At 37.1% G+C, this 25,866-nt stretch overlaps 1 protein-coding gene across 4 annotated transcripts in view; it reads right to left on the reverse strand.

Moving 5' to 3' along the window:
- The window catches only part of ERP44 (endoplasmic reticulum protein 44), a 92,974-nt gene that overhangs the window by 30,601 nt on the left and 36,507 nt on the right, over positions 1-25,866 (reverse strand). For all 4 annotated transcript variants that reach the window (XM_077912694.1, XM_077912695.1, XM_077912697.1 and 1 more), the window contains exons 3-4: positions 23,952-23,991; positions 19,452-19,567 (exon numbers count right to left, since the gene is read on the reverse strand). In XM_077912694.1, coding sequence (XP_077768820.1) covers positions 19,452-19,567; positions 23,952-23,991 — 156 coding nt within the window. The remainder of the gene's footprint in view (positions 1-19,451; positions 19,568-23,951; positions 23,992-25,866) is intronic.

Below are 25,866 nucleotides of genomic sequence, written 5' to 3' on the forward strand. Positions count from 1 at the left end.
CTGCTGACCACCTTCATCTTCTTCACCTCCCCACCTTCATTTTCTAAGAGAGTCTATGGTAGAAACATACACATGTGTGCTGACAGCTTCATGGGTGTATTCTGACGTCAAATTTATCAATCTGTACCTTTTAAATATGTACCGTTTACTGGATGTCAATTCTACCTCAATAAAGGAGTTTTTAAAAATCTAAGTGAATACTGACTATACAAAACAATGACAGTTATGCCTCGTGGGAGTTCAACACAAACTAAAATACATGATGACATCAACAGCATATAAGCTAGGGTAGGAGACTGACGAGGAGGTTAAGGATTCTAAGTATTCTGAGGTCTCTCTGCACTACTCAGGAAGAGGGAAAAGTACTTACAGTATTTGGTAAGTCAAGATGTATTTTGTTTTCTCTAGGATAAACAATTAGGGAGAGCTAAACTGATGTATTAGGGGCTAAGTATGCACATGGGTTCTCAGAAGGAGGTTGAGAGAAAAGGCTATGTAATTAAGATCACATAACACTTTGATAAACTCCAAAGAAGATTTATAAAGGAGGAATAGTGCTTGACTACTAAAGTCCCTGAAGAGACAAAAAAGGTTCCCCTTTTTTGCTTATATTTGTTTAATATAAAGGGGAACCATTGGTTACATATGAGGCCAAGGAGAGTATTTTATTCACCAAATCACAGAAATCTGAAATAATATTAAGATATCTTAATATAGACACTAATCTATTTGGTTTAGCAGCTGGAACTTCTTGAAACAGAAGACTAGTAGATATAGCACTACATACCCTCTTCTCCCTGATACATTATAATGAGAAAACACGTCTTTGAGGAGTTGTAAGACTAGTGGGTTCTATCACCTGAGCAAGGAATTAATGAGATTAAATTGGTGCTACAAAGTGAGGGGTAAGAGTGCTTCCAGAAGCAAGTAGAGAAGTCTTTTAAGAGAAACAGAGGCACTTGCTGTAAGGCAAAGGCCATGAAGGCTTTGCCTTACCCTACTTTTCAAAAAACTAGCACAAAAGAAAGAATAAAAAGTAAAGTTAAAGGAACTTTAACTTCCTTTTTTTTTTTAAAGATTTTATTTATTTATTCATGAGAGATGGAGAGAGAGGGGGAGGGAGGGAGGGAGGGAGGGAGAGAGAGGGGGAGGGAGGGAGGGAGGGAGGGAGGGAGAGAGAGAGAGAGAGAGAGAGAGAGGCAGAGACACAGGGTGAGGGAGAAGCAGGTTCCATGCTGGGAGCCCGATGTGGGACTTGATCCTGGGACTCCAGGATCACGCCGTGGGCCAAAGGCAGGGACTAAACCGCTGAGCCACCCAGGGATTCCCGAACTTTAACTTCCTAATGAAAAACCCCTTTGGCCCCCAGCATATGACACAGTGAAACCTTGCATATTATAAAATGAATATTTGTAGTGATGTAGAAATGAAAATTATTTTAATAAAAAAGCTGTTACAATTAGGTTAAGAAGTTTTACAGGCCAATGCCACAGTGCTGTGGTCTGTAATACGGAAAATGTCTTTTTATACCATCAATAAAAGACTGTAAATACAGGAAAGTACATCCATACAATGAAGTACTAGACTGTTACATAAGGAAATGAAAAAGATCTCCTTATGCTGCTAAGGAGCAATCTCCAAGATATACTGTTAAGTCAAAAAATCCAGGAACAGAAAGATGTGCGTAGATATGTTATTTTGCATAATAAATATGGGGAAGAATAAATAAAATTAATTTTAAAGAAATTTTAACACCAGCATTGTTATTCTGAAATAAAGACACATAGATAAAGCACATAGTAATTATGCTAAAGCCATTGAAAGTCAAGATTCTCAGCATTAGAGAAAAAAGAATACGAACAGAAAATTGAGAAAATTAAGTAAAAGCCCTGTAAATGTTTAATTTCAATTGGAACTACCAGCAAAAACTGGTATGAGGAGAACTGGCCAATCCTACCAAATATTTAAGGAAGAGATAATTCTATTTCCACACAAAGTTTTCCCGAAAATTGAAGAGAAGTTGTTTACTTTCCAACTCTTTCTATGATGCCAGCATTACTCTTATTCCAAAACTAGAGAAGACATTATAAGAAAATTACCAATATCCCTGATAAACAAAACTAGAGGGCTTAAACAAGCAACCTACAGGAATCCAAACTGTGTGTTACTGGCATACAGATAGACAAACGGATCAATGGGACAGGGTCCAGAAACAGACCTACATATACATATAGACGTGATCTTTGACAAAGGTGCAAAAGTAAAATCTAACTATTTACTACTTATAAAATACATATCTAAATACAAAGATGCTCAAAGCTTGAAAGAAAGGCTAAGGGAAGATATACTGTGCAAAAACTAATCAAAAGAAATCTTGTATAGGGATGCTTGGGTAGCTTAGTGGTTGAGCGTCTGCTTTCGGCTCAGGGCGTGGTCCTGGTCCAGGAACCAAGTCCCATATCAGGCTCTCTGCAGGGAGTCTGCTTCTCCCTCTGCCTATGTCTCTACCTCTCTCTGTGTGTCATGAATAAATAAATAAATAAAATCTTTTTTAAAAAGAAATCTTGTATAGCTATATTAATAGTAAGTATACATCAAGGCAAAAAAACACTGCTAGAAACCAAGAGGGACCTTTCATAATAAAAAGTTCAATTTTCCAGGCAGATACAATTCTGAATTTGTTTACATCAAATAATAGCCTAAAAATATACAAAGTAAAAACTTACAGAACTACAAAGACGAATGTATGATCATGGTGGGAAATTATTAACACACTTCCTTCAGTAAGCAACATAAATAAAATCAATAAAGTAAAGAGAATTTGAACAAAGCATCCAAGAAACTTGATTAAATTGACACACGTAGAACACACTATTCCAAAGCTGTGGACCACACATTCTTTGCAGGTCATATATACCATATAAAAAACAAACATGATGAGTCACAAAAAAAAAAAAAACCTCTCAACAACTTTCAAATGATTCAACTCATAATGAGAATTAAAAAATTATACTGACATGGATCAGAGATGAAACCACAAAGAGAAACTGGAAAATACTGTGACATGAATGATAATGAAAATACTGATGAGAACTTGCAGCATGCAGCCATAGTGATACTCGCAATGAATTTGTGACATTAAAATGGACATGTCAGAGGGGAAAGGCTGAAAAGCAAAGAGCTAAGCATTCATCTTAAAAAAGTATAAAAAGAACAAATTAAAAACAAAGAATAAAGAAGTGAATGAGAAAGATAAAAGCAAAAATCAATGAAGCAGAAAACAAATTACAACAGAGAAGATCAAAAAGCTAAAATTTGGTTCTTTGCAAAGACAATAAAATTGATAAACCACCAGAAAGACTATCAAGTAAAAAATGAAAGAGAAAACAATTTAAGGAATGTAACAGGGGATATTTAACTTGTATAATAAGAGATTACCAATAACATAATGACAGTAAGTTTGGAGATTTAGATAAACTTTTCTTTTTAAAGATTTATTTATTTTGAAAGAGGACAGGGCAGTCCCGGTGGCTCAGTGGTTTAGCGCTGCCTTGGGTCCAGGCCCTGATCCTGAAGAGAGAGGACAGAGAGAGAATGAGAGACGGGAGGGGTAGAGAGAGAATCTCAAGCAGACTCCACACTGAGTGTGGAGCCCAACGTGGGGCTCTATGTCACAACCCTGAGATCATGACCTGAGCCCTAAACCAAGTCAGACACATAATTGACTGTGCCACCCAGGCACCCGTAGATAAAGTTTTAAAATTTCCATTATTTCTCCAAAGAGGACATTCAGCTGACCAACAGACACATGAAAAGATGCTCAACATCCCTCATCCTCAGGGAAATGCAAATCGAAACCACCATGAAGTATCAGTCACACCTGTCAGGATGGCTAAAATCAACAACACAAGAAACAAGTGTTGGGGAGGATGTGGTGAGAAAGGTAAACCCTCTTGCACTGTTGGTGGGAAAGCAAACTGGTACAGCCACTGTTGAAGACAACATGGAGGTTCCTCAAAAATTTAAAAATAGAACTATTCCACCATTACTGGGTATTTATCCAAAGAATACAAAAACACTAATTCAAAAGGATATATGCACCCCTATGTTTATTGCAGCATTATTTACAACAGCCAAATTATGGAAGCAGCCCAAGTGTCCATCAATAGATGAATGGATAGAGAAGTAATATGTGTGTGTGTATGTGTATACACACACAATGGAATATCATTCAGCCACTGAAAAAGAATGAAATCCTGCCATTTGCAACAACATGGATGCAGCTAGAGAGTATAATGCTAAGCGAAGTCAGAGAAAGACAAATACCATATGATTTCGCTCATATGTAGAATTTAAGAAACAAAACAAACAAGGAAAGGAAAAAAGACAGAGAGAGAGAGAGAGAGACAAGAAACAGACTCCTAACTATAGAGAACAAACTGATGGTAAGTTACCAGAGTTACTATGTTAACTACACTGGGATTAAAAATTAATTTTTAAAAATTCCCATTAAGGCATAACTTACCAAGCTGACACCAGAATAAAGAGAAAGCATAAAAGGTCCTAAAATTAAGTAAACTGAATCCATAATCCATAGCTGTCTCACAAGGAAAACTCCATTTCTAGAAAGCTTCACTATCAAGTTCTACCAAACATTTAAGCAGCCTATAATGCTGTTTACAAAAACATTCCAGAGAATACAAGAGAATAAAGGTTTCCCAACTGATTTTATGAGGTCAGCATAATCTTTCTGCCAAATCAGACAAGGAAATGATGAGAAAAGAAACGTGTATGTTAGTCTTACTCAAGAACACAGATGAAAATTTCAATAATTGAAAATATTAAACCAAATTTGACATTGTGTACAAAGGATAATACATCACAAGCCAGATTTTAGCCTAGAACTTAAGTTTAATGTTTGAAAATCAATAAATGTAATTTATGATATTAACAGAATAAAAGAGAAAGATTCCACTATAGTAGGCATCTCCACCCCCCCCCCCACCCACCCCAAAGGATATGTTCTAAAACCTCCAGTGGGTGCCTGAAACTGTGAATAGTACTAAACCCTCTATGTACCATGCTTTTTCCTTTACATACATATATGATAAAGTTTAATTTATAATTAGGCACAGTAAGAGACTAACAGTAGCTAATAATAAAATAGAACAATTATAATACACTGTAATAAAAGTTATGCAAATGAGGTCTCTCCCTTTCTCAAAGTATCTTCTTGTCCTGTACTCTCACCCTTCTTGTGGTGATATGTTAAAATCTCCGCATAAAGAGATGAAGTGAAGGGAATGACATAACGTGAAGCTACTACTAACTTTATGACAATTCATCTGCTTGAGAACTCTAGGTGATTGTGGGTAATGGAAACCACAGAAAGCCAAACCTCAGGTAAGGGGGACTGCTGTACCTCTCAAAATAAGCAGAAAAACATTTGATAAAATTCAAAATCCATTCACACTTAAAAAATTTGGCAAATCAAAAATGAAAGGTAATCTCTTTAATCAGATAAGGGGTATCTAAATAAACAAATACCAAACAGCTTGATAGTAAAACACTGAAAGCTATCCTGCTGATACCAGGAGAGAAACACAGACACTTGCTATGGGTTCTGTATAACACTGTATTGGAGTTCTCAGTCAGTGGAATAAGAAAGAGTATATATGCTGAAAAGAAGTAAAAATGTTGTTATTCACAGAAAAACCTAAAAGGGAATCTACTAAAGAATTTCCATTTCCAAGCAGGATGTAGTAGGTAGCAGAAATCAACTGGTTCTGCTGTGACAACCAGGAAAAAAACAGATTTTTTAAAAATCACATTTTAAAAGATATCAGACCACCATGAAACCAATGAAGACTAAGTGAATTGAAATTTTAGAAGGAAAAGACCATTCCTAAGTGAGCAAAAATCCCCCATTGGCTATTTTCTTTCCTATACATTTCCTATGTAATTCCTCTTTGAAATTAAATCTGCAATTTGTGCAGACTTAGGGCTGAGAACCATGCCTGCATAGACAGAGACAAAGACAATTCAGTAAAACTTTTCATAGTCCCCTGGGCTGGAATGGGGGATTGTAAGGACCCTGAGACACAAACAGCACGTTCTCCCCAGAGGATATTACTAAAGGCATGGGTGGCACAGGAGCTGGGGGTTGGGCCAGAAAAACTGAGTAATGTCCCTCATCAGGCCCTGTGGTGTTCAGGAAGCAATGTCTATGTGCAGAAAGGGCCTGCATTGGCATCAAACACATAACCAAGATATTTGCCAGATTTTGAAGCTGCATAGGCAAGGAAGCATCTAGATGCTGAAAAACACCATGAGTTTTTAAGATATCTATAACATAATACTTGGAATACATAAAAACCATTAACAAAGGACTGCCAGAAAGATAAGTGGGCTAAAGGTATCAGTGGATTTATGAAAGAGGTAGCCAGTAAACGTACAGGTAGCCAGTAAACGTAAAAACATGCTCATCTGTAATCAAGAAGTTACAGGTTAAAACTACCAGGTAACATTTTGTCCATCCTATTGGCAAAATAATACTTAGAGGCTTTTAAAATTCAGTAATATCAAGCCCTACAAAGGGAAAAAACGCCTACTAAGCCCAATTTAGGTTCACATCCAGTAAGGCTAAACTAGCCTAGCTGGGGCCTTGTTTGCCAGCAGAATGCCAAGGGATTTTTCTAATCTCCAAAGGATTTGGCAGAAAGTTTGTAACACAGACCCATTAAGAAAAGGACCAGTCTAACTGGAAACATCCATTTTCTATTTGTGGCCTAAGGATCAGTATGAAAATGGACAATAAAGAGACACTGATAGAGTAATTAATTTTCTTAAATTAGTGGGCATAATGGGAAAATACTGTCCTGAAAGCAAACATGCATAAATAAATAAGGCTATAGGTGGACTCCAGAGAGTCTTAAATTCTAGGTTAATGGAGTTTGAATTTTACCTGATATGTGATAAGCAGCCAGCCACTGAAGCAGAATGGGGCTTTAAAAATATTTACCTGGCAGTAAATCAGGGAGAATCAGGGAGACTAGTAAGGAAGCTACTGCAACAGTCCTGGCAGAAATAACAAGAGTCTGTTTACAAACTTAAACATTACAACCTTTAGGTTGCCTTAAAATTTTAGTTATGGATAGAAAAAGATTAAATAATACTTGAAGACTATTAGAGGAATAGATACTTGCCTGCTTAATTCTCAACACCATCATGGCAGCAGGTGTGCTGCATAATGAGGTGGCTTTTAATTATTAAGAAGCAAAAACCTTAAAATTACATTGATCAATAATCTCAGACATAAAGGTGACTTTCTACAGGCTTTGGTCAAAAATGATTTTAAGATAATTACAATGTGACATTTTGACAATATAACAAAGAATGATTTAAGGGGTATAATAAATGTTTTTTTTTTAATTAACTGGATGGATCAAATGTTAAAATGCATGTCAAAGGAATGAGAAATTTCAGAAGGTTAACAGCTCGCTGATTAGAAAATTAGCATGTATTTTTGCTTCAATGGTCACTTACTTTCCCTTGATGGGTTCTGGCTGCCTACCCGCCTACCTTCCTCACTCATGCCCAGCAGGGTTCTACGTGGGGAAACTGCCTCCCACTCCAGTCTCCCAATGTGTCTCCCCACTGTGATTACCCACGGCAGATGATTTCAACAGGAAGGTCTTACTATTCTTCTGGTCCAGGGAGGAGGGCCACCACTGTTGCCTCTGTACCTTTTTCCATTCCCAAACCATGCCCTCCCCACAATGAGGGTAAAACGACAACAGCAAAACAACAAAATAAAACCAACCCTAAACAGAAAAATTTTAAACAAAGCCTAGAAGCTTACTCAGGACTCAGGCTAAACCCGGACATCCAAGTTCTGTTTTGTGTACATGAATACTTCAGCATATACTTTCTTCTTCTTTTTTTTCTACCTTTTTAATTGAAATATATTTGACATTTTACATTGTATGGTTTAAGGTATACACAACATGTTGATTTGATACATTTATTTATATATTGCAATGACTGTCAGTGTGGTTCTAGCTAGCACCTTATCACTTCACATAATTATCGCTTTTTATGGTGAGAATAATTAAGATCCAGTCTCTTAGCAAGTTTGTTTTTAAGACAAAATTGTTGCCTATAATTATTTTCTTATTCTTAATGCCTCATTTACATATAGCTCTTATAAAAGCTCTATTTCCACTATGGAAGGTTCAGGCTGTACTGGAAGGTACACAGGTAAAACTAACTCTGGTATCTGGGAGTGTGTGCTGCGTAGTTCAAGGACAGTTACAAAAGTACTTTCATAAAAATGTTAGCAGGAGTGTGAATGTTCTGCACTTCCCAGCAAGTAACATATGAAGTCTCTTGTTGAGTGCCATGCACCCTAGAGCCACTGGAGGTCAGCAGAGATCCTGGTCCCACCTGGGGCAGATTGATGGGACTTCCACATCTAAGGCGGCATGACCACCAGGGAGGGAGAGTGATGAATTCAACTTCCAAACTCTCCACACAAAGAGAATGAGAAGGTGAGATAAAGGGAGACCATGATCGACAGCCAAAGAAGAGAGGTCAAGTTTTAATTGTGTGTGTGTACAGAAATTTTGGAAAACAAAGACAATTACAAAGAAGAAAACAAGAACCATTTGTAATCCAACAACCACTGGGGAAAACCACTAGTAACATTTTTTCCCCTTCAAAGATTTATTTATTTATTTGAGAGACAGCTTGAGTACGGTGGGTGGGAGGGTGGGCAAAGGGAGCCAGAATCCTCAAGTAGACTCCCCACTGAGCACGGAGGTCAATGCAGGGCTCAATCCCAGGACCCTGAGATCATGACCTGAGTCAAAATCAAGAGTCAGCCACTCAACTGACAGCTACCCAGGTACCCCAACATTTTAATTATATCTTGCTGACTTTGAATAAAAGTTGTTTAACAAGCAGTGACATGTTTCAATGGAGAAAAAATGAACTCTGAGGTTAGTCAAATAGTTAAGAGCCAGCATCAATACTTGCAGAATGGGTATCAGCCGCTTGGAAGAAAATCCTAGAAAAAGCAGAATAATGCTCTTTAATCAAGAGCATTACCAACACTCTTAATGGCACAGAAGTCGATATTATGTGGAAAAACACAAAAATCAATTACTCAGAATTGGAAAGTGATGTACAACAGTCAGATTCTGAATGTGAAATTGTTTCAGGATTACTTGAGCAAATTTATTTTCCTTTTGAGATACACACACTAACGATATGATGAAAAAATCCTCAACTCTAAAATACTTGTGATAAAAATTCTGATAAGCATTGTGCTGTAGTTCAATTTTTCTTAGTTTTTTTTTTCTTAGTTTTTTTCTCAGTTACAGATTATAAGTGTGCCTTATAATCAATGACAAATTAGATTTGATGAAATACTGCAGAAAATACTTAATCATATTGTTGGGAGATGAGAGAGCCCATCTGAAGTACCTACAAAACTAACCGTTCATAAATGCTGGCTACTACTTATTACACCTACCCATCCATCTTTTCAACAACTATAATGGTGCATCTCCTTTGAGCTAGGCACCATTCCAGTGCTGGGGACACAAGGGTAAAAAGACATGGTCCCTGCGATTACAGAGTTTACAATTTATCATTATTGTTGTCATCAGTACTATTACGATTACTGCTGCTACTAATTGTTTCCACAGGCTAGAATCTTAAATGAAATTCATAAGACTCTTAATTCGCAATTTATGTACCAAAAAGATGTACCAGTGTGGATTTCCTAAGTACAGTATAAGAGAAACCCTCCATATGTCAACAATAAATATATCTTCACCAGAGGTGCAGAGATTCCTTTTAGGGATCTCCCAGGTGGGAGAAGATGAAAGGGTGACCGTCAGATGTGTGACATGTCTAAAACTGGGCATCCTAGTCCTGAGCAGGATGAGTGAGGATACCTGTTCTGCCCAGCAGGTGGGGGACAGGTGGTTCCACAACTTTCTGGCTCTTATTTCTCTGTAATCATCCTGACTTACTTTCCCTTTTTCTCTTCCTCCTACTCTCCTCCTCCCACTTTGTTCCCTATATTAAATGCAATAGAGAATTCAGGGGCTCAGAAAGTGAACTAAATTTTAACAAGCGTTACATTGGGGTTTCAAAATATATAGTTAAGCTTAAAACCCTAAGCTTCCTGCTGACACTCTAGTGTCAGTCTGAGTTCAAAATTCTCTTTCTATACCCACCCCCTCCACCCACCGCTTTGGTGGGGAGAGAGGTCAGGGGACAGGGAGAGGAGACCAAAGCTGCTGCATCTAGTTCATACTCAGATGCAAAAGGGCCAATTGGGTGAAATGCCTGTTATATCTACCTTTACCTTCTTTCTATTATTGGCCTATCTAGCTGAACGTTTGTCAAAGTAAGTCCTAGGAAAGGCATACAAAGAAGTGAGGTCAAGGTGGGACACAAGGCAATCCATGGCATGCTGACAGGTGGAGGAGGGAGAGAGAAGGAAATGCAGGCAGCAAACTGGCCAAGGGTGGTCTGCAGCTGTGCACAGAGACCAGGCTCTCCCCACCAACTAGCAAAGTGGCATAGAGGACAACTCTCAAAGTATTCCCAACACATTCTAAGGAATGAGTACACATATTTCCTCCCTAAGGGACTACTTTGAAAATACTCACTTGGAATGATTTATGAAAAGTAGAGTCATTACATGTTAATATTGTTATATAATTATGTTGTTTGTGTTTTGACCTTATGGTCTCATCACATCCTTAATTCTTTCTCTTTTTTTTTTTAAGATTAATTTTTTTTTTTTTTTTTTTTTTTGAGAGGGAGAGTTTGAGCAGGGGGAGGGGGAGAGGGAGAATCTTGAGCAAACTCCTTGCCCAGCGCAGAGCCCGACACGGGGCTCAATCCTATGACCCTGAGGTCATGACCTGAGCCGAAATCAAGAGTCAGGCCATTAAGCAACTGATCCAGTCAGACACCCTCATCCTTAATTCTTAAACAGGGCTGGTAAAGAAAAAAAAAAACTAACACAGCATTGGCAGAAATTCCCAAATGCAAGACAATATACAAAATTTATGGCTAAGACAGATTTCACAACTAAATTCAGATATAGGTCATACCTCAATTTGAGCTTGCAACGTACTATGAAACAATAAAATAGTCATTAAAGTTCTAAAAAATTCAAGCAAACCAAGGTTGATTCATACATTTTGCCACATTAATTTCTTCCAAAAACCCATGTTGGGTTTTGTCAAGTCTTTCACAGCATGTATTGATAAGATAAGCTGGTTTTCTTTATTTTACCTACTGATGAGGGTTCATTCTATTTCTTAATATTAACCCATCTTTCTATTATGGGCATAAATGCCACCTGGTAATGGGAGGCTATTCACAAAGGCGTATCTACCTTCCATGACACCTGGAAATAAGGCAGACATGCTTATGCCCAGGAGATAGCAACTCATGAAAGAAGACAGTTTCAAGAACAATAAAATGGCCTCAAGAGCCAGACCTGCTCACAGGAGGTTTGCACTGAAAAATTCCCGACAGCCACCAAGAGAACTGGGTCAGTTTCCAGAAGGCATCAAACAGCTCTAAGTAGTATTCAAAATGCCATTAAGTCTATTCAAGAAAATTCTTTTTAAATTCAATGACTCTGCTGAAGGTCATTTATCACAGTAAAAATAAAAAGAAATTACAATTAATAATATCATGCACATCTGTGCAAATTTCGAGCTTCTTCCACAAACAGTTTCTCTCAAGCAACAAGAAGAGCACTCCTTCTTGCTCTTAACCAAAGACAAAGTACAGGCTCAGAGACTTTTTTTTTTAAAGGTTTTATTTACTTGAGAGAGAGCACAAGCACGAGCAGGCGGAAGGGCAGAGAGAGAGGAAGAAGCAGACTCCCCTTTGAGCAGGGAGCCCGATGAGGGGCTGTATCAGAGATTCCATGACTGTGGGATCATGACCTGAGCCAAAGGCAGATGCTTAATGGACTGAGCCACCTAGAAGCCCCAGGCTCAGAGACCTTTTATACCAACTTTGTATTTTGAAAAATTCCCAACTTACATAAAATATGAAAAAGTAATATGATGAACACCTGTACACCCTCACCTAGATTTAACACCTTATCACATCTGATTACCAGATTTCTCTTTCTAGATACACATGCACGCACACACACACACACACACACACACTGTTTATGACAGGCGCTGACTCAAATTCAGTGATTTTCTTAAGTAACTTGTCCAACTGTATATAACTTTGGTAAGCAGTGGGCTTCTAGTATTAGAACAGAGAATTCTGACTTAGTGGAGTCTGGACCACACGGTATAGCAATAGTAATACTGCATACATATAGTTTCATTTTTGTTTATACACTGACCCATTAGAAATCATTTAAACAAGGATGCTTGGGTGGCTCAGCAGTTGAGCATGTGCCTTTGGCTCAGGTCATGATCCCAGGGTCTGAGGATCGAGTCCTGCATAGGGCTCCCTGCGAAGAGCCTGCCTCTCCCTCTATGTCTATGTCTCTGCCTCTCTCTCTGTGTCTCTCATGAATAAATAAATAAAAATCTTTAAAAAAAATCATTTAAACAGATTATGATATAATTTGCAACAGACATTTTTAGTCATTTTTATATAGAAATGGGGGAATTCCCAGTTTCTATGAGAAATCCAAATTAAGTTACTTCATTTTGACCTTCAAAATACTAGAGTTACCTGGGACAAGCTGTACACTCCTGGGCTCTAGTCAAGCTCCTTGAACTTACTCCAAAATCCTAGTAAATTACTCAGCCCCTCTAGGTCTTTGAGTATCTTCATCTGTAAAATGATCACATAACTCCCACACTCTCAAAGTCTTGGGTTCTTCCCATCTCAGAAACTTCACATCTGCTCCTCCTTCTGTCTGAAATACTCTTTTTCCCCTATTTCCCTTAAAAGTCCTACTCTTCCTTCAGGCCTTGTAGCATTGTCTCACAAGGGACTTCTCTATCCCCCACACAAACTCAGACCTGATTATCCCAGCATCAACACCTCTCTTCGGCAGTTATCACAACGAGCAATTGTGTATTTACTGCTCTTGTCTTTCTGAGTCTACCTGGTTCATTGCTATATATCTAGAAACTATGCATACCACATGACAAAGGGTACACTGTATATAAAACTTTTTGTTGGATGAAAAGTAACACTGACTCAAGGGGCTGTGGTGAAGATAACTAAAATAATGCGTGTAAGAGCATGCCTAAATCCAAGTGAACACTATATACATAGTTTTTTTCCTGGCAATATGACGAGAAACTTTTTACAGGAACTTTTCCAAGAGATAACACTCTTACTTTGGATAGAAAGTCTGGGTGATGGATATCAGAAGCAAGACAGACAGATTAAAATATCAGACGGTAGGACAGAGTAGGCTGCCACAGTGCCAGAAGGTAATATACATATGTGGGCAGGATGATTATCTTCAGCCCAAAGTCATCTTCTGCCTTTGCTAGAAAGCTTTATATAGGTCCTCTATCTCAGAGAAATTAATCCTAAAGCAACCAGTAGGTCCACTTGCCAAAAAGAATACTGTAAGGATATACAGACCACAAAAAGTAAAACTGTTTTTATTTGCATACAACATAATCATCTACATGGAAAATCCTATTGTATTTATATAAAACCTATTTGAATTAAGTGCCAAGACACAAGATCAATATACAAAAAACAGTTGTATTTCTTACAATTAGGAATTAAAATGTAAAACTCAATGCCACTTATAACAGCACCAAAAAATAATAAATACTTAGGGATAGATTTCACGAAGATGTGAGACAAAAATACAAAACAAAACAAGACAGACAAACCCAAAATGAGGATATTTTACAAAATACTTGACCATTACTCCTCAAAACTATCAACTGTCAAGACTTGATGTCTAAATGAACTATCCTGGATCTTGGAACAGAAAAAGGATGTGGGTAGAATCACTGATAAAATCTGAATAAAGTCTTTAGTTTAAAGTCTACAGTTCAGCTAAGAATAATATACACCAGTGTTAGTTTCTTAGCTGTAACAAATGTATCATGGAAATGTGTCAACATTAGGGTAAACTGAGTAAGGTCTAAAAGGGAACTCTGTACGCAAAGATAATACTTTGCAACTTTCCCCCCTCATTTTGGTTAGAAATCAACAAGCTGATTCTAAAAGTCATACAGAAATCCAAAGCGACTAAAATAGCAAAACCACTCTGAAAAAAAGATCAAAGTAGGAAGATTTTTATACTACTGACTTTAAGGCTTATTATAAAGCTACAGGAATCTAGAAAGTGTGGTACTGGGGTTAACAAAAACAAAGAAGTCATAGACAAATACATCGACACTACAGAATAGACAAATGAGAAATAGATCCATACCTGTATGTTCAGTTGATTTTGAAAAAGATGCAAAGTCAATGAAGAAAGGATAGTCCTTTCAACAAATAATATCAGAACAGCTTGATAATTATATGCAAAAAAAAAATGAACACCAACTCCTACATTGTGCACCACATGTAAAAATTAACTCTAAATGGGTCACAGAGCCAAATGTAAAACTTTATACTATGAAATTTATGAAAGCAAACATACCAGAAAATCTTTGTGATCCTGAGGCAAAGATTTCTTAGATACAGCATCAAAAGCATAATCCATTTTTAAAATAAGTAAATTGGACTTCGTCAAATTCAGAATATAAGGCCTTCAAAGGACACTCTCAAACAGAATTGGAGGTCTCACATTTCCTCATATTAGAACTTATTGGGGCAGCCCTGGTGGCGCAGCAGTTTAGCGCCACCTGCAGCCCGGGGAGTGATCATGGGGACTGGGGATCAAGTCCTACAGCGGGTGCCCTGAATGGAGCCTGCTTCTCCCTCTGCCTGTGTCTCTTTCTCTGTGTGTGTGTGTGTGTGTCTCTCATGAATAAATAAATAAAATTAAAAAAAAAAAAAGAACTTATTATAAAGGTACCATCATTAAAAAAAAAAGTACAGTCATCAAAAACGTGTGGTCCTGGCATAAAGAAATATACATAGACCAATGGAATAGAGCAGAGAGCCCAGAAACAAAGCCTCAAACATGTGGTTAAATGTTTTTTGACAAATAGTACCAAGATCACTTAATGGGGAAAGGAAGGTGTCATCAACACCAATCCTGGAAAACTGGATGTCCCCATCTAAGACGGTGCTAGGAAAACTGTATATGCACATGCAAAAGAATGAAATTGGATCCTGACCTTGCACTCTATACAAAAATTAACTCAAAATGATAAAGAAGTAAACATAAAACCTACATTGTAAGCTCTAAGAAGAAAATGTAGAAGAGTTCCAGAACATTGGATCTGCAATGATTTCTTGACTATGACCCCAAAAGCAGAGGCAACAAATGTAAAAACAGATAAACTGGACATCAAAATTTAAAATTTCTGTGCAGAGGACATAATCAACAAAGTGAAAGGCAACCTACAGAATGGGAGAAAACTGCATATTATATATCTGATAAAGGGTTAATATCCAGAATACAAAGAGAACTCCTATGACTTAACAACAACAAAAAAAAATCACCTGATTAAAAACAGGGCAAAGGCCTCAGACTATTTCTCTAAAGATACGCAAAAAGCCAAAAGGCACAGGAAAGACTGCTAACTCTGGGAAATAGACTGCTAACTCTGGGAAACGAACTAGGGGTGGTAGAAGGGGAGGAGGGCGGGGGGTGGGAGTGAATGGGTGACGGGCACTGGGGGTTATTCTGTATGTTAGTAAATTGAACACCAACAAAAGGCACAGGAAAAGAGGCTCAACGTTATTACTCAGGGAAATGCAAATCAAAACCAGGATGAAGAAGCATTTTACTCCCTTTAGGACAGCTATGATCACAAAAACAGGAAATAACAAGTGTTGGCAAGGACACGGAGAAAACTGGAATCCTTGTCCACTGCTGGTGGGAATGCAACATTGGGACAGCTACTGTGGAAAATAGTATGATGGTTCCTCGAAAAATTTTAAATTTAGTTACCATGTGATTCAGCAATTCTACTTCCTTTTTTTTAACCTATTCTACTTCTGAGTATATACCCAAAAGAACTAAAGCAAAGCCTTGAAGAGGTATTTCATACCATTATTCAAAATAGCCAAGAGGTGGAAATAACCCAAGTGTCCACCAACAGATGAATGGATATACAAAATGTGGTATACACACACAATGGAATATTACTCAGCCTTAAAATGGAAGGAAATTCTCACACATGCTGCAACATGAATGAACCTTGAGAACATTAACATTACGCTAAACAAAATAAGCCAGATAACAAATATTGTTCGATTCCACTTATGTGAGGTATCTAGAGTAGTCAAATTCATAGAAATAAACAGTAAAATGGTAGTTTCTAGAGACTGGAGAGAGGGGGACATGGGGAGTTGTTTAGTAAGTGTAGTGTTTCAATTTTATAAGCTCAAGTTCTGGAGACTGGTTGTACAGCAATGTGAATATACTTAAAGCCACAAAACTGTAAAATTAAAAATGGTAAAGATGCCAAAATTTATGTTCTGTGGATTTTACTACAATTAAAGAAAAAGACATTCTTACAAGAGTAGAATGAGGGAAAATATTTGCAAATTATACATTTGAAAAAGAACTTATATTCATAATTTGTAAAGGGCTCTCAAAACCCAGTAAGAAATTATAATTTAACAGACATGTTAAATTAAATAGACTGACCACACCAAGTGTTGGTAAGAATATGGAACAACAATATAGAACAACTGGAATGTGTCTATACTGCTAGTAGAACTATAAAAGAGTACAAATACTTTGGAAAGCAGTTTGGCAATGTATTGAAAAGTTGAATATACACTAACTTATGACTCAGGTATTTCACAGCTAAATATTTGTCCAGAAAATATGAAAATATATGTACAATGTACCTAAATGTTTTATAGCAGTTTTATTTGTAATAGCCCCAAACGGCAAACAACCCGACCGTCTGTCAATAAGGGTATAAACTAAAAAAAAATAAAAAAAAAATAAAAAAAAATAAGGGTATAAACTAAATGTGGTGCAGAGCCATATAATGGAATGCTACTCAGTAATAAAAATGAATGATATGTGTAACATCTCAAAATAACCAGGCTGAGTAAAAAAAAAACCACCACACACACACACACGCACACATATATGTGTATATATGTATGTATACACATATATATACACACACTAACACAACAGAGGATCCCACTTATATAAAATCCTAGAAAATGCAAACTAATCTCTAGTTAACAAAAAGCAGTTCCTTGGTCCCCTGGGACCAAAGGGGAGAGAAAGGGACCACAAAAGGGAACAAGAACAATTTGGGGAATGAACTATATGCTGGTATCTTGATTGTGGCGATGGCTTCACAGGTGCAGACATGTGTCAAACATTAAATTTTATAATTTAAACTTGTGCAGTTTATGCTAATCATATCTCAATAAATCTTCTTTTAAAAAGAAACAAATCCTACCAAAGAACAACATGCCTAACACATTTCTCCCCAGACCACAGGATTATTAATAAGGTCCTTTCAGTTTAAAACCTCTACATTTCAAATGGCACATAAGGAGTGACCCAGGGGGTACTCTTACAATCTCTACAGAGAGAGTGGAAAATGTGAATAAATCATTAATAAGGATTTCATAATGGCACTTTTAAAAAGTGAAGAATTACACAGAAGGGATAAAATACTTAGAATATACAGTGTCTCATGTATAACTTTCATTAGTAAAAAATTAATTTTGTAGATCTCTCTGGTGATCAAAAGCATGTGAACTATGGCTATTTACTCCTATAAAAAGAGAGCCTGATTAACAGTAGTAATGTTAGATCTATCTAAAAAGTAAGTTAATCTGTTTAAAATTCAGAATAAATGATATTTATGGTTCAACAAGTTACTTTCTCTTCCCAATGACTGTAAGTTTGAGAGCACAATTTCATATTTTAAAGTCCAAATTCAGTGAAAGTTAGGGACTACTATCTGTACTGTAACATCTAATTAAATACACAAAAAAATTGAAAGATTTGAAATGAGAGCCTACAACAAAACACCATGTCTGTCAGTAAAAAGTGGGAGGAAAGATTCAGAGCGCAGTGTGAAAATGCAGTCCATGCCTGTACTGACAACCTTTTACTGCTCCCTTCATCCTATCTAGTTATGAATCTCGCAGAAATGAGGGCTATGGTTTGTAGAATACTGAAATGTTTTGCTGTTAGCCATTTCTGTACCAATAACTCCCCAAAAATGTTTCTTAACCTAAACAGAAATGAAGCTAATATCTAGTCAGGAGATCTGGATTCTAACTCTGATTTGACTAGATATTAAGCTGTCTGACACTGGTTAAGTCACTTTATTTCCATTTCCATTTCTTCTCATTAAAACGAAAAGCTAGTGTACACATATGTACTAATTCTAATTATCAGGCTAAGAGCAAAGGGTAGGCGATTTGCAGAAAGCTGGGCTGTATTCAGGCCAACTTGCCAATCACTCAATGCAGGAAGTTTTTAATGAGCAGTCTCTGTCTCCCAGAACCTGTCAGATGCATGAGACTCAAAGATTAATAAGTAGTTTGGTCTCCACTAAAAGGGAGTATTAAAAAGATGAAAAGAAAAAAGTTCCTGCCTTTGAAGAACGGACACTGTAACGGGTGAAACCACTAACACACAATGAACTGGAACTCCAAAACACAGCGAGTCGGATACCCTGAGCGAGGAAAGTTCACGCGTGATGGACGCACTAGAGAGGAAACACCACTGTAGGCTCACCAGCCCAAGCTGAGTAATCTGTCATGTATTAGCAAGATCTGTCTTGTATACAGAAAACCACCCTCCACTGGGACAAGTAAAATCCAGGAGGCCAGACGATAAGTGAGTCTAACCTAAGTATCTCAATAACTGTAATCCACAACTACAGATAACTATACCTCAAGGACAGTCTATGCCAATTTTAGTGGAATTTTTAAAGAACAGAAACACAAAAATTTGACATAGTTTTATCTCCAATGACTACAAATGGTATTTCTGTAGGACTCTAAAACAGATCTATTTTTCCCTAAAACTTTATTTCAATTTTGTCTTGATTTTGGTATTCGCTTTGGCAGAAAACATTGATAGTTATGATTTACTACCTGTATGCTTATTCTACTATACTTTAATTTAAAAAATTAATTACTTTGCAGGCAAAATGAAGGCAAAAGTATTATAAGTACATAAAGATTAACATTTAACCAAAAGTCACTAGAACCTTCCATCTAAAGCAGGAATTTTTTTTAGCATTAAAAAAGAAAAAAGAGAGGAGAGTGTGTGTGTGTCCGTGTGCGCACGAGTGCACAGAGGAGAGGTGGGATGGGACAATTCCTTCCAGATTTCTTAGTGAGGTACTTACAGTGCTGATCACAATCAACTCTGGCAAACACTACTTGATTTTCATTTGGATACTCTTCCTTAATGACATTTGAAGCTTCCTCAAAAATTGGATGCAACATTTGGCTGAAACGACACCTATACACAAAGAAGGATACCAATTAAACTGAGAAGCGGAAGCAATAAAATCTTATTTCAGTTATCATCGATTGATATGTTGTATATGTACAATAAAGAGCTTCTGAGACAATTGCATAGTTGATGTAGTCATGGCACTGGATGTCATTCATTGAAGATGAAGACAGTTTTGAATTCAAAGACTACTCCAATTCAAAGACTGTACAAGTAAAAGATTTTGGTTTTTTGTACCTTAAGAAAATGGCCAATATTATAAAGCACACAGCTAAGGATCTCTCACAGAGACCAAGAAACAAGTCTGAAATAAGCCCTCTACGATGGATCCACCTGGACTTGCAACTCCTAAGACTTGGGCATTTATAAAAGAAATTAGCTTTCTCTAAATAATGAACATATTTTTAGACTACTATACAGAATCTTTAAGATGGTAAATTTATTGCAAATACTAGTCTGATTCACTTGACTAGGTCAGCCAAATCTCACAGCAAGTTAGCATACTAAGTAAGTTGCATGACAAGAATATATAGTATATAATATAATGTGCCCTGTCAAAATTTACCCCTGGTTAAATAGGCTTTCATATCTATAAATGTATTAAATATATTAAGTTCAGGAGCAAAAACATTAAATTCCTAAACAAGACTTCCTATTCACATTTCCTTTGTCGTTTCTGATTGTTTGTTTATACTTTTACAAAGGAGCACAAGCCCTACGGTATTCTAGAAACTTGATACTTCTAATTTTTTTATTTTTTTAATTCTGATTGTCTCTTAAGCAGGCCAACTACCTCAGAACTATGCTGTAGGTCATTAAAGGGACCTGATAAGAAAGAGAAGAAGAATCAGAATCAGCACACAGCCAGCTGGGTTAGAATAGTCATTCTTATATGAAAAAGGTACTGAGTATTTGCTAACAAACAAAACAAAACTATAATTGCTCCTACTGCTTCCAGAGGCCTTTTCCACCAAGAAATTTACTTCAATGAAGCCTGTGAACTCTTTTATCCGCAGGTGATTAGGTCATACATATTAACTATAATGCAACAAAAGTCTGATAAAGCCTATGAAAAGTTATAAACTCTATGCTTCCTCCCTATTTCTTTTTTTGTAGATAACTTCCTCTAGCCCACTCACCTGACTTCCTAAGGAGATGTCCTAGAACATATCAAGGAGACACAATCTGTATCTTCAATCTCTTGCTCTCAAGTGGCTCATTCCTCTTTTATCATTCTTAAATCTCTCCCATCTGGGATAGGTGGGTGGGGTCTGTGGACATCAGGGACCGTGTCTTATTTGACTATGTATTCTAATAAGCATTTCAATATATGTCTGTTAAATGATTAAACTGATAGAATGGAGAAACAGGAAAGGCTAGGTCCACAAGGTTTTAGTTTCTTTTTTTCCTTTTTTTTTGAGAGAGAGAGAGAGAGAAAGGGAGAGAGACAATCCTAAGCAGGTAAGCAGGTTCCATGCCCAGTGCAGAGCCTGACATGGGGCTCAACCTCATGACCCAGAGATCATGACCTGAGCCGAAACCAAGAGTCAGACAACTTAACCAACTGAGTCGCCCAGGCACCCCAAGTCTGTAGGTTTTTAAAGTTTGCTGAAAATAGGGTGCTGGAGGCCAGGGGAGGCAAAGGATAGGAACTGAGGAATGGTTTCTTGAAGAATTAGGATATGGCCTAGTAAAGAATTAGTGGACAGGCTCTGGGCTTAAGGGCAAGGTAAAGACATTACATAAGAGGCACCTTCTTTCTGGATTGTCCAGTTTGCTGCCCAGTAAGCATTTAAGTACAGGTTCATGTTTAAAACAGGATCAATTTTAATACCAGAAGGTGAATGGGAAATATGAAATAAAAGCTCAACCACAATATTATCATACTTTCATACACATGTATCCACACATATGGAAAGTTATATTTATAAAAGTAAGATAACAAAAGCAATAAATTAAAAGGAAGGATCATCTGAATCCAATCTCCAATCTAGTGCTTGAATCTACCCTTCACAAATCAACCAAATGGGTAACAGTCTTTGCAGGGACAACTGGGAGTATTTACTAGTGTACTTACTAGTATGACCTAGTAGGGTGGAAAAAAATAAGCTTTGGAGTTAGACATACCTGAGCTTAAATCCCAGTTCCACCACTTACTAGCCGTATGACCTTTCTGAGCCTCAATTTCCTCAACCTAAAATGGAAATTATAATACCTACCTGCAGGGTAGTTCTGAGCATTAAAAACAATGTATATAAAGAGCCTGGTACATAAAAGCATTATTAAGTACCTACTATGGTTCATCACTCTCCAAGCCATATCAGTATTTTTAGGCAGCTCTATTAGAGAATTTTCCCTTAAGCTGTGCCACATTCATAACTTCCAGACACAACTCAGAATCTAGCCTTTGCGGCCACAAGTATAAACCTATGTCTTATGGTCAATTACCTAAGATTTTTTTCAGTTGAATAAAAGAGTACTAATTCACGAACAACTCAAGGTGTTCTTTGGATAATGTTTTCCCAAATAACTACAATTAGTCCACATATCCAATTTAGCTTTTGTGACAAGGTCAGTGGCACATTCTATTTCTCTTTCTTACAACACACAAAATTCCCTCAATCAAGAGAATTGCGTTCTAGTTTTAACTCTGCCACAACTCTGTCAGGTAACCTTGGGAAGCCACTTTACTCCTCTGGGTCTCAGTTTTATTTTTAAAGTGGATTGGACTAGATATCTTAAACCCAATTTTGTGGCTACTGTTACATGTGGACAATCCCAATGTACCTTGGAAAATGCTACCTTGGTTATACATTTTAGAAATGGCATTTTCTCTGTGTATCTTCAACATTTTACTGATATTACTTAAATATCTATACTATACATCATTCATTCAGTATATATCTAATATGTACTTATCTGCCAAGTACTATGCAGAATACCTGGAGATTAATGCTGAAAAAAGATAGATATGGTAACTTTTCATAAAGCTAAGGCTGTAGTAGGTAACAACAAAACTACAGCATACAAGTGTTATGATGTGCTAAGTGAGTAGTGTCATGGGAAGATAGAAAAAAGAGTTGGAATAGGGTGAGAATATTGATGTAGGAGGGTGACTTAGAGAAAACAGCATCTAATCTAAGACTTGAAAGATGTTTAAGACTTAACTATATAAATAAATGGGTGAGAGAAGAGTGACCCAATCAAGCAGAGAAAGTATCATGACTAAAGGCCCAGTGATGAAAGAGTAGAGAATATCGCAGAAACCGAAAGACTTTCAGTACAACTGGAACATAATGTGGGAGTGGAGAGAGGCAAGACATACGGATGTAGAGGTATGGTAACTTTAGGTCTGAAGTCACTAGGGGCTTTCTAGACCAAGGTAAGGGACTTCAGACCTAAAGTTAATGGAACACCATTTAAGGGTTTTAAGAGGAGATATAACCCTATTCAGTATGCACTTTAGGTAGACCACTCTGGCTTACTTTAAAGAGAACAGAATGAGACACATAAGACATGAGGCACAGAAAATTAATTAGGAGACTGTCACAGGAATCTAGGTAAATTGGACTGTGGCCTAAACTAAGGAGGTAACAACTACCAGGCAATAAACCTCAAAGGGTCTACCAGGCAATAAGCCTCAAAGGGTCAAATAAGATACAGATTATCAGGGAATAAGGATTATGTGAGAGTTTCAAAACTTCTCTCCAGCTCAAGTTCCCTTCTACCTATCACTATGTCACATTCTTTAACATCTACTACATGTTACGCAGTGGTTTTAGATGCCAGGAATGTTCAGTAAGACATTTTATCTGCTCTCAATGTTGGTCTGCACAAGTATAAAAGATAAAATAATGTAGTAAGAATAAGAAAGTGGTATCCGGTACTATATGACACAAAAGACAAGAATCTGATTCAGACAGGGGAAGGAGTAAAGGCTTCCTAGAAGTAATAGATGATATATGTTTAAAAAGTATCAATATTATTTTTCCTTCTAAACTTGCCACACCCACATCCTCACCTCCAAACACTGCCCTACTTCCTCAGTCAGGAAAAATACAGAACTGCAATATATACTCCTGTGGGGCGGGGCAGGCGGTGGGGGGCTTAGATTTGAGTTTTTGTAACTGCTTTTAAGATGTGGAATAGTAGAATCAGATACATTTTTCTCTTAAAACACAAATAATCATGAAATTAAGCTGCTCCCTTTGTGACTGAACCTTAATTTTGTATATGAAATATTGTCTCACATAAGAAAAAAAGGCTTTCCCCTTCCCCCTTTCTAGCAAAGAAAAATTCACACATAGCAAGATAAAAGAAAAAAACTAAATGATGCAACTTCATTCTCCCTACCCCAAGAAACAAAAACAAAAATAAGACTCTTACTTACCAGTCAGCATAAAAATTTACTAAAGCAACATCAGCATTATCTGAAATTGAAAAACAAAACCAAACAATCTAAGTTAATTGTGTCCACATAACTGGCATAATCAAAGATATGGTTTTCATCATGGTCTTTTTCCCATTTATGTAAAGGTCCACTAAAAACACACAATAACAATTAAGTTACCTCTCATTCAGAAACCCATATACAGAGTCATGGACAGGTAATATAATTTGTGTGAATCCCTGATCCTTTTCTCTATATCCTCCATTTTTATACCTTCATTGAATGAATATAAAACAAAAGGGGAATCAAATCCAGATCAGGAAAGTAAACTATTAAATAGCCTATTCTCATTAAAAAATATTAAATAGGAGCAGCCCCGGTGGTGCAGCGGTTTAGCGCCGCCTGCAGCCTCGGGTGTGATCCTGGAGACCCGGGATCGAGTCCCACATCGGGCTTCCTGCATGAGCCTGCTTCTCCCTCTGCCTGTGTCTTTGCCTCTCTCTTCGCTCTCTCTGAATGAATAAATAAATAAATCTTTAAAAAAAATATATTAAATAGGGGATCCCTGGGTGGCGCAGCGGTTTGGCGCCTGCCTTTGGCCCAGGGCACGATCCTGGAGATCCGGGATCGAATCCCACGTCGGGCTCCCGGTGCATGGAGCCTGCTTCTCCCTCTGCCTGTGTCTCTGCCTCTCTCTCTCTCTCTCTCTCTCTCTCTCTGTGTGTGACTATAATAAATAAAAATTTTTAAAAAATATTAAATAGCCTACTTTCATTAAAAGTGAAGTGAAATGATCTTGATTTTATCTTTTTTTTTTTTTTTAAGAGAGAGCATGAGTATGAGTGGGGATGGGGGTGCAGAGGGAGTAGGAGAGAAAGAATCTTAAGCAGGCCCCAAAGCAGGGCTCGGACCCACAATCCCAAGTTGAAATCAAGACTCAGAAGCTAAAATGACTGAGCAACCCAGGCAACCCTTAATAACCCATTTTTTTATCTCCTATGAGTAACTGAGAACTGGCTGTGCAAGAACATTCTATTTCACAAAAAAGACCTGTGTAATTAAGCTATTTCTAAAGTTCAGATGTCTCTCCTAGTTGCAACAAGTAAACTACAACTAATAATGTTGCATAACATGCACATTTTCTGGTTCTTATCCATTAAAGAGCTCTTCTTTGTTATAAAAATAAAGTATCATTTACATATGAGAATGTGAAGTCAAGAGAAAGATACCTTTGTTTCTTTTGCCTAAACTTCATACATAAACTCAAGTACTCATAAAAATAAAGCATAGAGATATTCTAGAATTTGAAAAATGAAAGGAGAATGATTTGTGAGTTTCAGTTCCCTTCTTCTTTTTTTACTCTCGAAGCACTTTTTATACACTTACTTCTTCAATCTGAAGCAGTGGTTCACCAACTGTACTCTCTGGACCAGAAGCAGGAGCAGCAGGTAGAAATTTACAGAAATGCAAATTCTCAGCTGGGGTCTACTGTTTCTGTTAGAAACTTGGAACCAGACTTAGCAGTACAGATATTAATAAGTCCTCCAGGTGACTCATGCATGCTAAAGGTTATATAGAACCATTGCTCTAAAGAGATCCCATAAAGTGGGACAGACTTTTTAGCATTTAAAACCAGTTCCAAGAACACAAAACAGTATATGATGCTCAATGAATAACTCCTTTTACTCTTAACATTTTTCATTTTGTTCCGCTCAAACCAGTGGATGAAATGGAGTGCTTTTTAAAAAGCAGCAGCAAGAAATCATTTATGCGTTGTACATTTTCTTAAATCTCCTAAATTAAGATTTTCTATCAACCATGTGTTCACCTTCCTTCTACTACTTTTAAAAACAGAAATGTTTTTCCCAAGTTAGCTTTATCCATATTCGCACTGTCAGCAAAGCATTCAGTAAAA

Source organism: Canis aureus, chromosome 10 (assembly GCF_053574225.1).
Source record: "Canis aureus isolate CA01 chromosome 10, VMU_Caureus_v.1.0, whole genome shotgun sequence".
Lineage (NCBI taxonomy): Eukaryota > Metazoa > Chordata > Mammalia > Carnivora > Canidae > Canis > Canis aureus.